This window comes from Fringilla coelebs, assembly GCF_963513975.1.
Source record: "Fringilla coelebs genome assembly, chromosome: 4".
Classification (NCBI taxonomy): domain Eukaryota; kingdom Metazoa; phylum Chordata; class Aves; order Passeriformes; family Fringillidae; genus Fringilla; species Fringilla coelebs.
The window spans coordinates 31,358,547-31,374,826 of NC_140032.1; the positions used below are offsets into that span (position 1 = coordinate 31,358,547).

General features: G+C 44.4%; 1 protein-coding gene across 1 annotated transcript in view; it reads left to right on the plus strand.

The window, feature by feature from the left end:
* Nucleotides 1-3,811: 3,811 nt before the first annotated feature.
* The window catches only part of MTNR1A (melatonin receptor 1A), a gene marked incomplete at its 3' end in the record, with an annotated part of 50,569 nt that continues 38,100 nt past the window's right edge, over nucleotides 3,812-16,280 (plus strand). The window contains exon 1 of the mRNA XM_084204460.1: nucleotides 3,812-4,094. Within this exon, the coding sequence (XP_084060586.1) occupies nucleotides 3,902-4,094 (193 nt within the window). The 5' untranslated portion in view covers nucleotides 3,812-3,901. The remainder of the gene's footprint in view (nucleotides 4,095-16,280) is intronic.

A 16,280-nucleotide genomic window follows, 5' to 3' on the forward strand; every position in this document is an offset into this window, starting at 1 on the left:
TGGTGAAAACTTCTCCTTAAGGAGACAAATGTTCTGCCTTTTGCCCTCCCACTCCATTCTCTGCCAGGCACCCACACCAGCATGCTCTCAGTACCTGCCCCTGTTACTGATCATCTCAGCCCCATCTGCCAGGCAGTCTCCATTCTCTTACTCAAAGAATCAGCTGAATTCTTCTCATGTTTTCTGTATTTCCATCTATCTTTTCAGATGGACGGTGCTCCCTCAACCCATCTAATATCCTGGCTGTGTAGTTTTAAGACCTTCTCCATAGGAAAGCCAACCAGGACACTCGGAAAACTTGAGCCCAGGCTGTGTCTCACAGGACCTAAGAGCAGCAGGCAGAGCCAGATACTGACAACAGGCTCAACTGCTAGCCCTAGGCAGGACAAAAAGAAGATTCAGGCCTTGCACTCATCCAGAAAGACTAGGCTGAATCAACAGGAGACAGGACGAAAAACTACCAAAAACTACAATATCAGTTCAGGATCCGCCAGGAAACTTGGCTGGAGACAGAATGAGCAACAGGCAGATCCCAAACAACTCAAGCAAAACCAAGGACTCTTTTATGACAGATCAGACAAGTTCCGTATTTCTTCATGAAATAAGATCTCTGCCAATGTTGCTCACTACAGTGAAGTCAACTCTGATTTAAATTATTATAATATGGGGTGGCTTGCCCAAGTGATTTTCTTGTTCTTCTACCCTGATCTTATCTTACGCTGCTTTCCTCTAAAGCATCATTTAACTTCACTCAGTTGTACTTTAAAAATGCATATGTAGAAAATGTGTAGAAAATGTGAGGGCAGAGAGACCAGCCTCAGAGGATGTAACAAACAATACCAGACTGCCTCTAAGATTGTCTGACACTCTGAATGTTGATGAGTGTGATGAGCCTGATGTTGTTAGATCTGCTCCTCTACAGTTTTCACAGCTTGCTTGTTTTGGGTGGCATCTTAGAGTCTCTAACTCTCCAGAATGTGAGTAAACACATGCAAAACCTTAAAGAGCAGCATTTTCTAGTATGAGGTGTCTCTGTCAAGGTGAGAGGGAGGAAAGAGAAAGCAGTCCTACTCCCTGGTGGGGAATGGGAAGGTGGTTCTTGCTGGAGCCTGGCCCACATCCTGATGCCCATCTCCCACTCTGCAGAAAACAAATCCAACACACAGAGCAGCAGCACAAGGATTCTCAATGTATCATGACCCTGCTGGGGCCTGGGTCAACCTTAGCTCTCATAGAGGGTTTTCTGGTAGTGATGCCTTAGGACATCTTTGGTCCCCTTTTCAAGAAGCTTTCCCTTCCCGCCACACAAGCAGCCTTGGTCCAGAGCACGTTCTTTTCACAAGACTAAAATGGGATGGATGGAGTGGTATCTCCATTCCCCTGTGTTTCTAAGTTGCAAATATGTCACTGAACATCCCAGGAATGAGACAAATAACAGCAGTTCCTGTGCATGGACCAGATTCCCTTTCTTTGAAGCAAAATCCTGGGCTGATCCTCATCGTCGCTCTACCTTCTAGTTAAAAATACCTGACCTTGTGAAACTTCACAGCTGTCTCTGGGCAGCCAGCCCCTGCCTGTCCCATCAAACACCCGTGGAGGTCTACTGAGGACCAGGCAGTTCTGCCTGTCTCCACGTGTGGATGCCCTTGATCTGATATCCCCCTGATACTGGCTCCTCCTATTTTTAATCTTCTCCCACAGCTTGATAACCTAGTTGTTATGCACCTACACGGACACATGCACTAACCTGCCGGGGGGGATGGAGGGCGGGGGCTGGTGGTGGGTGGATGTGGCTGTCATGGGTGGGTGTGTGCACACACCATCCTCTGCCCCGGAGCTGCGGCGCCTCGCTGAGGGGTACCTCCCGCAACCTCCTCTTGTGGTGTGGGCTGCTGCTCTCTATCTCCAGTGATGGATGTGCTTTGGATGCTGCTCGGGAAGCAGTGAGGAGGAATGCTGTGGAGTGCCGACACATCTCCCCGGGACTACTGTTTATTGGGGCGGCGGGAAAACACGCTGCCGGAATATTGAGCATTTAATAAGTCAGTAAGTGATCAAATAAATCACCACTTCCCGCACCAAACACAAGCGGTCTCATTCACCAGCGGGAGGCTGAGCGGCGGTGCTCCTCGCTCCGCTGCCCGCGGTGGTGTAAGAAAACCGTGGGTGAATGGGAAGCTCGGGGTTTCCCTGGCACTCAGCCGTGCAGGCTGGGACTGCGGCGCCTGCCAGGGCGGGGGTGCCGCTGCTGCCTCCACCGCCACCGCCACCGCCCTGCCTGTCCGCGCCCCTCCGCGGCTGCGGGCCGGCCGCTCCCGCGGTGTCCTGTCACACCCGCCGCGTTACGTAACTGCTGGTGACAACGGTGGCTTTGGTTATCCCTCACCTCGGGCTGCCACGGGACACGGCGCCGTCAGCCCGGTGCTGGGCGCAGGCTGCGCCGCATGAGCGCCTCCCGCCCCGCGCAGAGCCCGCACGACACGGCCTGCGCCGCGCCAGGAGGAGCCCCCCGCTCCCGCTGCGGACCCCCGCTCCCGCTGCGGACCCCCCGCTCGCCCCCGCAGTCGCAGCGGCCCCGCCAGCGGAGGCTCCGGGCGGGACGGCGGTGGGTGCGCGGGGCCGTCCCTGGCCGCCAGCACCGAGCCCAGCCCTGCGCTCCGCGGAACCCAGCGCGCACTGCCATCCGCACTCGCAGCCCATTCTCCTGAATGGGAGAGTGATTCCCACGCCCAGTTTGCTCAGAGGTTTTCAACAGCTCTATGCCGTACGAGCGAGAAGATTCAGTCAGAAGAAAGTGCATTTTTTTTAAAATTTAATTTATTTACCAGTGCGCCCACCGAACGAGAGGGTGACGGGTACCCTATTCGGTCAACCGGGTCCTCCTCACGGCTGGGCAATGGCTCCCTGTTCCCTCCTTTCTTTGAAGCAAATGCTTCTTTTGGGGAACAGGGGATCCAGACTTCACCGGGCTCGTAGGGGTGGCACGGGGCATCCCCGCTACCTTTTTCTCTGTCTTCCCTGTGCAGACCGCCCCCGCTGCCCAGGGTGCGGGGGAGGAAGAAAGGCTGCAGGGGAGGAAGGGAGGGGGTGCTGCCGAGGCGGTGCGTGTCCCCCCCGCCGCCCCCTCGCTGCGGCAGCACGTGGTGCTCCCGGGACGCGGGTCCTCAGACGCCCCTCCTGCCCAGCCAGCCAGTCTCCTTCGCGAGGAGCTTTTTATAGCAGCCCCGACCCGCTCCCCGATGGGAGGTTTCTCGCCGCGCTCACGTTACCGTGCGGGTGCGATGTTAAATAAAGGAGGGGGAGGAGGGGAGGGGAGTTCGGCGGGCGCCTAATTAAGAGCCGGCGTTAACCAGGAGGGCTAAAAATAGCGCCGAGCGCTGCAAACCATCCAACCGCAGGCAGCAAGCCCCGTCGATCCCTGCCGCGCCTCCGCCGGTGAATGGAGCGGCCGGCGCTGAATGGAGCGGCCGGGAGCATGAATGGGGAAGCGGAGCGCGCCGTGAATGGGGCGGCGCGGCCGCCGCGGGGGGGCGCTGTGGCGCCGCGCGGCAGCAGCTGGAGCCCCGGCCGCGCACGTGCCGGCGCGGGGGCGGCTCGGTGTCACCTGGCGGCAGCGGTGGCGGCGGGCGGGGCGGCGGCGCGGGCGGGCTATAAAAGTGTCCCGCCGCGGCACATGCACACTTCGGGGAAACTTCCTGCCTGGAGTGGCGGCGCCGGCCGCCATGGGAGGTGCGCCCGCTCCCGCCTGCCCCGCTCCGCCCTAGGGCGGGCAGCCCCGCGGCGCAGGGCGGCCGCCACCGCGACCCCCGCCCCGACCTGACCTGCCCCCGCCGCAGGCAGCGCTGGCGAGCGCGCCCGCCCCGCCCGTACCCGGGTGCGCCCCGGGAGGTTCGGCGGCAGGATGAGAGTGAACGAGAGCGAGCTGAACAGCTCCGTCCTCCCGCGGGACCCGCCGGCCGAGGGCGCCCCGCGCCGCCAGCCCTGGGTGACCTCCACTTTGGCCGCCATCCTCATCTTCACCATCGCGGTGGACCTGCTGGGCAACCTCTTGGTCATCCTCTCCGTCTACCGCAACAAGAAGCTGCGAAACGCGGGTAAGGGGCGGCGGGGAGGCCCGGGGGCGCCGCCCGGGCTGGGGCGGGTGGGGGTCCCGCGGCCCCGGGGTGCAGCGCCGCGGCATCTTCGTCTGCCGGTGAAACTTTCCCCGAGCGCGGAACTCCGGGGTTGGGCTCTTTGTCTCCATCCCCAGCTGGCGGTTATAGGCTGTGACAGATGCCAAGAGCTCCGTCTTTCCTGCCGAGTCGGTAATCGAGCGGGAAAGGGTATTTTTAGCTCCCGCCACTGAATCCCTGGTGCTATTTTTAGCTCTCGGCAGTTCCCACCTAGCAAAAGAGGATGGCAAGTAAGTCGTATTTAAGAATGAAATTTAGACACGGTACTGGGGATGCTGCCTTGGCATACAGTGTGATGCTATTCTTCTGATTGATTTTCTTTGAGTTACAGAAATGTCTTCAGTAACAAATTCTATGGTTGGAGCTTCAAATCAAGCGAATGCGAAGTTATAAACATTGCAGGATTCAGACAATCCCCTTCCCCCACCTTTGTTCGCCTCCTACTTGCTGTCTAGGTCTTTGGGGAATGGAAAACATCTAACAGAAAACAGCTTTAGGCACTTTTAAAAAAAATCAGTCTCTAATTTTGACAGGATAGAATCTGTGCTGGTCTATTGAGTAAATCCCTCTTAGTTCATGGATTATTGGTCAGACAGGCAGGAACTTCTTCAGATTCATTCTGCTTTATCATGTCAGACCAGCTGCTGCGCACGTGTACCAAATCTGTGCACTCCAAACCCTATGCATCTTTCATTGAAAAAAATACAGGAGCATGGGAAGAGAGCTGTACTGGTAATGAAAGCAGAATTTCACTCCATGACAACTGAGAAGCTGCTTTTATTTTTTTCACAACTGGGCTGTCAAGGTCTTCATTACTACTGCACTAAGTTCATTAGTTAGTGGTTTAAAATTCATCTGAGGGGAAACTTGAGCCTGGGCTTTGAGCTAGCCTAAGAAAGGTATCTAGTACTAGACTCTGGCAAACAGTGGCATGCTTATCTTTCTGAGGTTAATTCAGGTAATTCTAGTGGATTGTCTGCTTCAGTTTCATTCAGCCATAGTGGAATGCCACACACAAGATCAAAATGAAGAATAACAGATTTTCATTTTTTTCCTCCCTACCATTGCCACTGATGTAAGTTCTGAAAGCCCTATTATCCTCCTGCTTTCATTGGAGAAATTTCATTGACTGGAGCTGGCAGGGTAACACGTGCACGTAATGGAGAGGAGGCTCCAACTCCAGAAGTCCAAGTGAGCACTTGATTCCCCTTGTTCCCTGGAAGACTTTTAGGTGGGGTTGAGACAGGCATATTGCTTGGGTTACTCTAGGGGAATAGGTGGTATTCTCCCCCCTCTCAATTAATAAATCTATGCTTTACCACTTCTGGGGGTAGTTTGCAGTATGGACAAGTCTGGTAAAGTCTGAAACAAACATGGTGTCTTTTTTTCTGGGGGCATAACTAGCTCCTTGGGCTCTAGTTGTGTGCATACTCTCTGCTGGAGATCTCATGTAATCCCTCCTGAATCTCGACACCTGCTCACTCGTACTGCATTTCTTGTTCTTGCCTTTTCTGTCATAGTGACTGTTAGCAACTGCAATAAACTGGCAACAGCTAGGAGAGTAGAGCATTCTTCTGAACACAGATTGTTTGAGGCTGGAACATGAACTAGATACTGCTTGACCCTCTGAAATTAAGGATTAATTAAAACAAGTACATACTTGGTACAATGTGGTGAATAGTTTATGGTCTCGATTTAGGAGAAAAATAGGAGCAAGCTTTGAAAGTTCTTAAGCTTGAGGGGTTTTTTCTTTAAAATATGGGGGGTTTTAGTAAATGGATTAAAGGATTCTTTGGAAATAACACAAGTTTTAAAAAGGTGTTGTAAGTGTTCTTGACTAATCCTGCAGAAACCTGTGCCTGTGAATAACTTTATTTATGTGAGCAGCACTATTTAATTGGGCCTTCCATTAGGGCTATACTCAGGCAAATAAATTTGTAACAGGGAGTAAGTATTTAGAAGACCCTGGCCTAATATTTGTAAGTTTGAAGACTAAAGTCTCCCAAGTCTTGTTTTTCCTAATTCAGCTTATTCAGGAAGAGATTACATTGAAAATAATCTGGTTTATCCATACAACTAATTTGTAACTTGGTAATGCCAAAGGCAGTTACGACTTTTTACAGAAATGTAATAAGAAAGAAACCTCTACTTTTGCAACAACTTATATTAATTAAGTCTTGGTGGCACATTTATTGAGGAAAAAGGACACAGGATGAAAATTCCACTGGAAAAAGGTCAGGGAGGAACAGAAGATACCTCCTGAAGAAAATGTATCTCCCTGAAGATTTTCTTCCCTCTTTGCAAGAGAGGACTAACAGAAATCAGGAGTATTTAACCCTTTCACAAAAAGGTGGATTTGGTGGGGGAAAACATCTTTCATCTCTGTCCTACTCTCTATTATATACATATGTATTGGAAGATACTACAAATTGAACCTGTGGACTTACAATTTAAAAAGTGCATTGGGGAATAGTAGGAAGGCCTAGAAAAACCTTCTCAACAAGTGGTGTAACCTTCCTGACAGTCAGAAGGTTAGTAAAAGACACTGATCAAAGCAGAGAAGTCAGTAACTCAAAGAAGTTTGTCTCAGCAAGAGAGGAGTGTCTGATACTACAGACTCCTTCATAGGCACAAGCATGGCTTCAATAGATGCTCTTCTAGACACAGAAGCTGATGATGCAACTGGTAGGATCCTCTTTTATTTAATGTACTTGACTTGTAATAAGTTTCATAGTTCTGGTCTGTTATTTCTTTTATGGTGGCTTGTAATCCAAGAGGTACCTGACACCAATTCAGTCCTGATGGGAACAGCTGCAATTTAAAGCTGACCTACCCAAAGACTGAATTTGGTTTATGATATCTGTAATCTTTTAACTTTGAAACAAAGTTCAAGGGAAACATTCAAGGCATAAGGATTTTAATGACCGTATCTTGGTAGCGTATCCATGCAGCTTGAACTTTAAACTGATGTGCCTTCTTTAATAGCTAATTTTCAAAAGGAATGAGAACAGATCATTTAAAAAAGAAGTTTTGTGTAAATCCTTGTCTCATTTACCCTTATAAATATTCATAGAGAAGAAATAAGGCCATTCAACAGATCCACCCTGGGAAGATGCAATAACTAGCCTTAGGGAAGGTGTCTTAAAAAACTGTTGGTACTTTTAACGAGTGGAAATTTTACTTGAAACTGTCAACCTCGAATCAGAGCATCTCAGAAAACTGAGGAGATCATTTAAGTGATCTGTGTAATACTACAGACAAATTTGTTGATTGCTGATATCCTTATGCCTTTGTTGTTACCCACACCAAGAAAAACAATGCATCAAGAACAAGGTGAGGGAGCAGTTCTAAGTCTTTGACTATGGAGATCAGTTTTCTGCTAGTGACATTAAAAATACATGCCTGTTCTTTTGGTGACAGGTGGATTTGGGTATTTAGTGATTGCAGGACTGGACCATTCCTAAAGTCAGTGAAGAAAGTTTTCTTGAATGGTATTACAACTCTTGCTCTTCTCTCTCTTCCTTTTGGAGCTGTTCTCTTGGCCTGGCGGGTTGCTTTTTTTCTGGGTGCTTCGTGTGCTGAGGTCCAAAGGTTCCCTGAGTGTGGGATGGGAGGCCCAGCAGTCTCAGCCTCCCTCCTGTGTGCCTGTCCTGTCTGCTAACACTTGGCATGGGTTGGGATAATCCAGGGACTGATGCCAAGCTGGTAACTAGCACCTACTAAATCAGGGCAGAAAGCTGCTTCTCACTGATCTCTGTGCTGTGCTAGGTGTCTTTGGGTTTTTGTACATTTTTCTAGTTTTCCATGTCCTTGGCCCAAATGTTTTGTTGCTAAAACTTTGTTACTAGTGAAGAAGGCATAGGGGAAGTTTGACATTGCTGAGGCCCCAGGGCCCTGGGCAACAAGATACAGTTAATTTCACTAGGACTGCACCCAAGGTTAAACTTACCTATGTGTGGTAACCACTTTTCTGAATGAGATGGCAATGACAAAGGGAAAGAACCCGATGTTTGCATGCTCAATCTACCTCACCTGCTTTAGGTCCCGAGAGTTCTGTGAAGACAGGTCTGTGAGTGCTCAAAAGAATACAATGAACTCAAGGGTGATATTGAGTAAGGGTAATCTCTCTAAAATCTCTTCAGATCAGTGAAGGCACTCTTGAAGGAATTAACTAACACAGCTACTTTTGATTTTTTTTTCCCATTCTTTGCTGAATACTACAACCATTGCAGAATTAGGGTTGGAAATCTATCAGTAAGAATTTAATTTTGGAGGCTTTTCAAACTGGCCCTGGATTTTGGTTTAAGCAGTGAAAGGATCTAGTTGAAGAGTGCTCCTCTCTTAATGCATTTCTAGAATAAAAATTTTAAAAATAAGGATGGAGTATCTTTTGATAACCAGATTGGAGATATCATCAGCCTTTTCAGAAAAATGTTGTTCTTGATGATGTTTTGTTTTTTAGTTTTAAAATTATAATATTAAATGCTCTAGTAACGATTGTTTTATCTGATTAATGAAACTCCTTTTGTGAATTGAGACTAATGAAATCCTTCTTTTTGTCACAGGTGAACCTTGGACTTCATTTTGTGCCCTGAGAGACTGTGGGTAGCCCGACAAATCCTTGACTCAAGGAAGAGAGCTTAGAAGATCAAGTTATAGCACAAATTCAGGGTTCTGATAAAAACTGAGATGTTGATGGCAATGAACATTATTTCAGAAATTAATAACTTCCAGTATTAAAAATGGTAAGCTGTTTGGGAGAAGGGAAAATGTCTAGAGGCGATACTGAATTTTGCCAATTGTTGAACAGAAGTGAGCATAAAAATACAGTTTCAATAAAGTTGTTCCTCAGACTGGTTTTGATTGAATAATTTACTGAATCAAAAATTTGCTTCAAAGCCTTGTTTAAATGGTCCTATGCTGTTAGTTACCCAAAGGTAGAGGTGAGTATTCCAAATAATTAATAATCCTACTAATGTGTCTGTCAAGCTCAGGTATTTATTCTTTTTGCAAGGTTATGCATTTTGAAGTTTTTAGAGACGTTGCTTTGTCTAGTGTAGCTGCTGCCAGTGGGTGGTGGTACTCATATACTTTACTATTTGCTGTCTCTTTTAGGGTTTTTTTGAGGAATTTTCACTTTTCTCATGAAGTTTTTTTTCATCTTTAATTTTTTCATTAGCAGTATCCGATTGGCTTCTCTTACCTCTTTCCTATTTCTTCTCTCGCCATCCACTTTTCTTTCATGGCATAGATACTCCATGTCTTTCCAGCAGTCAGACATCAGCGAGTCTGGGTTAGTGACAGGCAATGCTGCCAAGAGCAGGCATCCAGCACTGGTGTGACAATGTCCATTCTGTTTCTCTGGCCAGGCTTGCTTTCCTAGGGCAGTAAAAACTTTGTGGTGTCAATTCAATGCTAGGCATCTCAGTTTAGTTCTGCAGTGTCAATAAGAGCTTGTCCACAACCCTTGCTGCTGGCAGTTTTTCTTCTAGTCACATCTCTGAGCTGCCTTAAATACCACGAGTCTGCTCCTGAGAAATAATTACAGACCTCTGTTTTGGGAGGACAGGGGTTACTAAATTTCCTCAAGATAGCAGAAAACATATTGCTAACAATGCAAAAAATGTTTGCATATTGAATGAACAAATAAACGTGTATTTAATGTGCATTGTTAAGTAATGCTTGGGACTATAATACAAATGTTGCTAGTAAACAAATCCCAAGTTCTTTCCAAATCTGGCCCTCCTGACAGGTAGACAGGTGGGATAATCAAGGTTTCAAGTAGAGCAGCAACTCAAAGTAATCAGCAAAGCTGTTGGCAACATTTAGATAGTAGATTCTGTGGCTTCTAAGTAGCTTTGTGGTAGTCACTGGGCAATATGTGTAAAAAGTTTCATGTTCTATTGGTTTTTTTAATGGGGAGGCAGACTTCCCTTCCTTGAAGAGGTGTTTAACACCAGCAGTAAAAATTTTCAGCTCATTCTTTTCATTTTATACATTTCCTAATGCAGTACCAGGTTGTATAGTTAGATATGCTTTTTGAAGGATAGGTATTAGGCTACTGGTCTTCATAAAAAATTCAGGTCTTGATTATATCAGAGAATCCTGTGCTTGAGTTAGGAATTTGAATTTGTTTGTATGGGTTTTGGGCAGGGTGGTAGGTTGGGTTTTCTTGGTGGTGGAGGACTCATCTTTTCCATTGCAATAATTCCACTAAAGTCCTTCAATGCTTCATTTGGACTCTCTACCCTTCCTAAGAACCCCTGTTCTCTGAAATGAGAGACAATAGAAGCAGCCAATTTTAGGCACCTCTATGCATGACCAAGCACTGAAATTCTCTAGTCAAACACAGACTAAGTTGCTGGAATGCTTTATGGATGTTTTCAGATTAATTTTCAGTTATCACATTTAAACTGACTGTTAAGCTACCTTTATTGTGAAAGTTGGACTGGTATGGACTTCTTTTCATTTAGGCCTACAGAAACCCCATTCAGCATGATATCTACATGGTATGCTACCCATGGTGCTGAAGTATAAGGTCTGTTTATGTCATATCACCATAGGGTTGTTTTTTTTTTTGTTTGGGGTTTGGTTTTGGCTGCAAATGCAAGGTTAGCAAAATTGATTTGTATTCAGTGAGAGGTCACCAAGCAGAGGTAGTTTGCCCCTGTGCTGACAGAGGTCAGCTCCATGCTTGGTATTGAGGTCAATGTGACTTCTTTTTTAGTCAGGTGTTCCAGCTGTACCAGGTAAAAGCCTATTGAGGTTATGGTGCAGCTGCCAGAACTTTGTTACTCAGCCAGCCAAAGTAGCCAGCTCTGTGGAGATTAACCAGCGTGGTGAATGGGCAGGAGTACAGGGATCAGCTTTGAAAATTGATATCCAGTCATACCATGCAGAAGTTCCACCAAGTCTTTGCATTCCAGGGAAAAAAAATTATGAGTATTTTTTCCCCAGTAGTGACTACAGATTTCATTTCATGTTTCTGTTTTCCAGAATGACTGATAAACAGTTTTCTACTCCTTGGCTTAACTTGATTTTTAAGGACACCTTCATCTCCCTGTCTGTATTTAGGAGACATTTTTAATTTTCACTGGTGAAAGAGTCTAGTACAGCCAGGGTGTGACATTCTTATTAGGAATACTTTGAAAATACGGGAGTTGCATATTATGAAGAAACAAAGTTTGCATACATGCAAATTAATAATTTATTTCAGTTGCATTTTTCTTTTATTTTGGATGAAGAATTCATGGTCTTTAAATAGCTTGTATTTTACATAAATATGCCCATCTTAATTATTTACATGGAAGGTGTCTCCACATTATCTCTGACAGTGTAATGCTGAGGTCTGCCTTCTGTAATTTGAGTATTGCCATGTGCATCAACTAACATGCAGGTTCACATAATATTAATCTACTTTTTAAATCCTAGGTTCTTCCCCACATTACCATTATTCCATATGACATCTCTGAACCTTCCCTGAATCTGTCACTGAATTAGCTCTCACTTAGAACACAGGATTGAATGGGACCTTTTCAGTCATTAAATACAACTTTCAGGTGTTGTGGGTATTCATAAAAATCCTTTTGGAATCACCTTGCCCCAAGTGACAGAGTGTTGAGACATTGGAAGGTGGTTTAGTGAGGTTTTGGATGCTGCATGAAGTGTTCAAGGCTGGGTTCAATGACGTTTTGAGCAACCTGGTGTAGTGGAAAGTGTCCCTGCCCAGAGCAGGGGTTTGGAACTAAATGATCTTTAGGATCCCTTTCAACCCAACCCTTCTATGGTTCCCATTGCCTGCATGTTTTCTGTCAGTTTATATGCTTTTGCTGTTGTACCAATATTACATAGCATTGCTGTTCCTGTAATGAGAATGAAGGTATCACCTCTTGGCTGTTGCTTTGCTGGTCAAAGAAAGGTTGATATCACATTCTGTTAGTCTTTCTACAAAATAACCTTCCCCCTTTGCAAGGAAGCACCGTCTCCAGAAGTATGCCTGATCTCTGGAAATAACTTCCCTAAAAGTGAAATCCTGATTTTACTGAGATCAATAGCAAATCTCCTACCAAGGCCAGTCCCTGTCTCGCTTCACTTTTTATCTCTGCAATACTTGCCAGTGAGTAAGAGGGGTGATGTACTACTCATAGCCTTAAACCCTGAGTGTGGTAAGCAGAGGTCTTCCATAACTCTGGAGTTGGAATAGGGTTTTTGTTGGATCACTGATAGTGTTGTAATGAAGTTGAATACAGGTAAGGGTTGTAAGTGCCTGACCTATATATCCTGAGGTGGGTGCACTTACAATTTCATGTGTAGTAGGTATGCAGGCTATTTAGTCTGGAAATTAATGCTTCAAGAACACACTTGGGAATAAAGAAGACACAAGAGACCACCAATGATTGCTGCTTTGTAGGGTTACAAATGGGAATGCTGTCCTTTGTAGGGTTACAAATGGGAATTATTACTTAGAACAAAGAGTTTTACTTGTACTAGAGTTGTTTGGTCAGATCATGCAAGTATATTCTTGATATAGTTGTCCTTTTCTACTTTCTAGGAACACATTGTTCTTTATTGCATTCATTAATCAGAGTAAATTGGCTGCAGTAGTCTAACTGTATAGATGGGATCTTCTATTGTGAATTATATCATACATGTGTATGATGTTCCTTCGGAAATTCCTCAGTCTGGCTGTCTGTGACCACTAATTTTTCTAGGTTTTTTTTTTTTGTGTGTGTTGTGTTGGGTTCTTTTTTCCCCCTTGTCTGAAGAACTGCACTGTTGAAAATCTCTTCAGTGCTTATAAACCCATCTTATTCTCCGTTCCTGATGAGGTAAAACATCCCAACATCTGTCACTAAGGATTTTCATGGCATTTGCTGTGTCTTGTCTTGGGTATGTACAGAACCACATGTATATTAAAGCACATGTAAATTCTGCTGATTTTTACCATGTTGCAGAAGTTATTCAAACCAAAGGTTGCTTAATTTTGTGCAGTTTGGGTTCATGAATTTACAGATCCAGATACATCCAGAAACATTTCCTCTAATTTGGTGTTTTTTGCAGAAAGGACCTTTTCATTTAAACTTTTTTTTCCTACTGCAACATCTGCTGGCACATAGTAACTCAGACTTTTGCATATTGCTTTGGATATACACACTCCAGAAATTAGTCTCTCATACACAGGAGAACAGATTCAGCTGGAGGTAGGACAGTAATCTTTACCTTTGCTGCACCTAGATACAGGTGGTGGCTTTAGTTCTTAGGATAAATTAGAAGAATTTTGGTGTTTTTTAATTCGCGGTTATTGAGACAGCTTCCCATGGGAATTTTTGTATTCATGAGTGTCATGTACACATAATCTTCCTTGGCCAAGCTCATTCTAACTGTTCTGGATGCAGACTTTCAGGACTGCAGAGTTAACAAAGTAATCCTCATCAAGCTCAGTAAAAGAACTTTTCATCTCCTCTGTATACTGGTAAGTATGAAGAAGAGAGCAATTTGTGTCTTAGGATATATTAATTATCTAATGCAGAGCTCAAAATGCAGTCAGATATTCTTGCTCTTGCAGCAAAGGTTTTTGAACAATATTTTGGCAAATAATTGGGCATTTTGTTTTCACTCACAAATTTGTGTGCATGCTGTTGTTTTTTGCAGCTGTCCTGATTCCTTTTTCCTTCACCCCTTCAGTGCATCCCACTACTGCAGTGTCTGATAACAACTATGAACATTTTGCTGGTTGGTGGGAAACTGCCTTGATTTTCCTAATTTTTGTGGCACAATAATTGTCTCCTTTGTAGGCAATCTTCAAAAATATTTTGTGTTTACCTAACATATCCACTTTTGTTCAGTGACTTCTGCATGTTCCTGTGAATTTGATGTGCTTTGCTCATCATACATTTGCACTTTTTCTTTGGATAGTCCATACCCATTGGGTATTGTGCTGAGGATGGCATGAAGATCACCTCTCCTGTATTGAAGAACAACTTTTCACTAGTCTTGCTAAATTGTTTTTTGCTGGATTTTTTGTTTTCCTTTGTGGTTTTTTTCCCCCTACATTTTTCCACTGAGTGTACATGCCAGGTTTTTTCTGAAAGGCATTTATTTTAGAGTTGTTGTTGACTCTGGTCTCTCCCTCATGGTCCCCTTTACATGTTCTGTCAAAACTGGTATTTGTACACTCTAAAAATATAATTCTGAGATGCTGCAGAATTCTTAGGGGCCTTAGGAATACTATCATTTTAGATTAAGTGCTGCTTTTGTAATTATTCCTGGTAAGAATTTCTAATGCATAATTTGTCACAATCTAGGGGAGAGTATACACTTGTGTGAAGCTTGCACTTGTACCTTGTTAATACCACTTGTAGCTGTTCTTATCTGCAACATGACCTAAAGGTGTGGCTGAATCTTACAAACATACTTTGCAGAAGTATGCATGGAAAAGTATGCAGAAGTATGAATGGAAAAAAACGAGGTGTACAAGTTTAAGCAACCTAGTGGGTGTAGAATTTGCAGTCTGCTTATTGGTGCTTGTTTTCTACTGGGATGTCCCATCTGTCACAAGAGTGATGCATCTTTTCCTTGCAAGCTTTTTTCATTGCTAGTGGGTGTTTTGTTTTCATTTTCTCAAGCTATTGCAGTGTCAGGCCTTTGCTGCCAGGATGTTTCCTGGGGTAAAGCTGCCTGAGCATGTTTTTCTAGTGCAGACATAACTATCACCAAAGCAGTGAATTGATTTCTAAGATCTTTTGCTTTTATAGGTATTCATATTATCTCCTGTCCCCATGTTTACTCAGAAAACTTTCTTGATCAAATTCAAATTTCACAGAGATTTCACCTGTGTCTGTCTTTTGAATTGCTTGTCATTTGTTGTGATGACTGGACAGAATATTTGCTTACTTTACTCAAAACCAAGAAACTTGCTTGTCTTGCAAATGAATCTCCAAATCATGGATTTGCTTGTGTTATTTTTGTTCTGCTCTCTTACACAGGTATTTCAATGAAGTAAATGAAATTTTCAGTAGTAACATTGCAAGGCAGCTCCAGTATGTTTCATTTAAGCTAATATCTATTCTGAAGACATATTTACAGCATTATTTAAAGGATTTATTACTTGGAACACTTTTATGTATTCATTTGATAAGTGCAAATGCAGTATGTGATCAAATACTTTTTTATAGAACCACAAAATGTTGACTTTTTAGCGCACTGGAAATAAATGGCTGTCTAATGATCATCTGTAAAGCAAAATTATTTTGTGACTTCTATATTCAGAAACGCTGAGCCTATACTGAGGTAAGAAAAGAGTCATATGAGCTGACAAATTAGGAATGCAGTGTAACTGCAAAAATTGGATTACTGTGTCAGCTACAGTAGGGCACTCCTTAGTCTGTAATCCTAAACCCAGCCTTCCCCTCACAGGTCTAATTATTGAGTTGGTTATTAGAAGGAAGGTACTGCTCTCTCCATGGGTACCTCTCTGCTTGGGGCTGGAGTCTCTCTGCTTTAACAGAGACTTCTCTCAGGACTAAAAGCCCCACCCCACACCCAGTGATTACAGCTGCAGTAACTATGGTGCTCCTGGTGAACAGGAAGGGTCTCACTGCAAACTCTCATTCTTGCAAGGTGACTCCAGTCCACAGGGTGTCATTCAGCTAGCAGCCTCAAAAATGGTGCTGTTCTTTCATGCTTTCTTTAATTTCTCTTGCTTTGGGAAAAGAAATGGGACCCTTCAGAGTCCAGAATATTTCAGGACAAGTTTTTTGCTGTTAGTGTCATTTGATAAGTATAGTTGATAAGTATTGATATAGTTGATAGGTAGCCTGATTTATTTGCCCTGAACTTAATTATTCAACTTCGTTTTTAGCTCCAACTTGGAATTCTTCTTGGCCACCGTGCAGAACAGTACACCTGCTCAAGGATACCTGTGCACCATCTGTGAAATGGATGCACATGGAGCTAGATGCCATCATAAAAACCTTGTTACAGTGAGGCTTTCCAGAAGGGTCTTCACTGTTGTTCATAACATCTTGCTTCCACCAGGTTTCTGATCATCTTAGGTTGCACTGTTAAGGCAATGCATTTGATTCAGTTCTCGTACTTGATCATTATCTG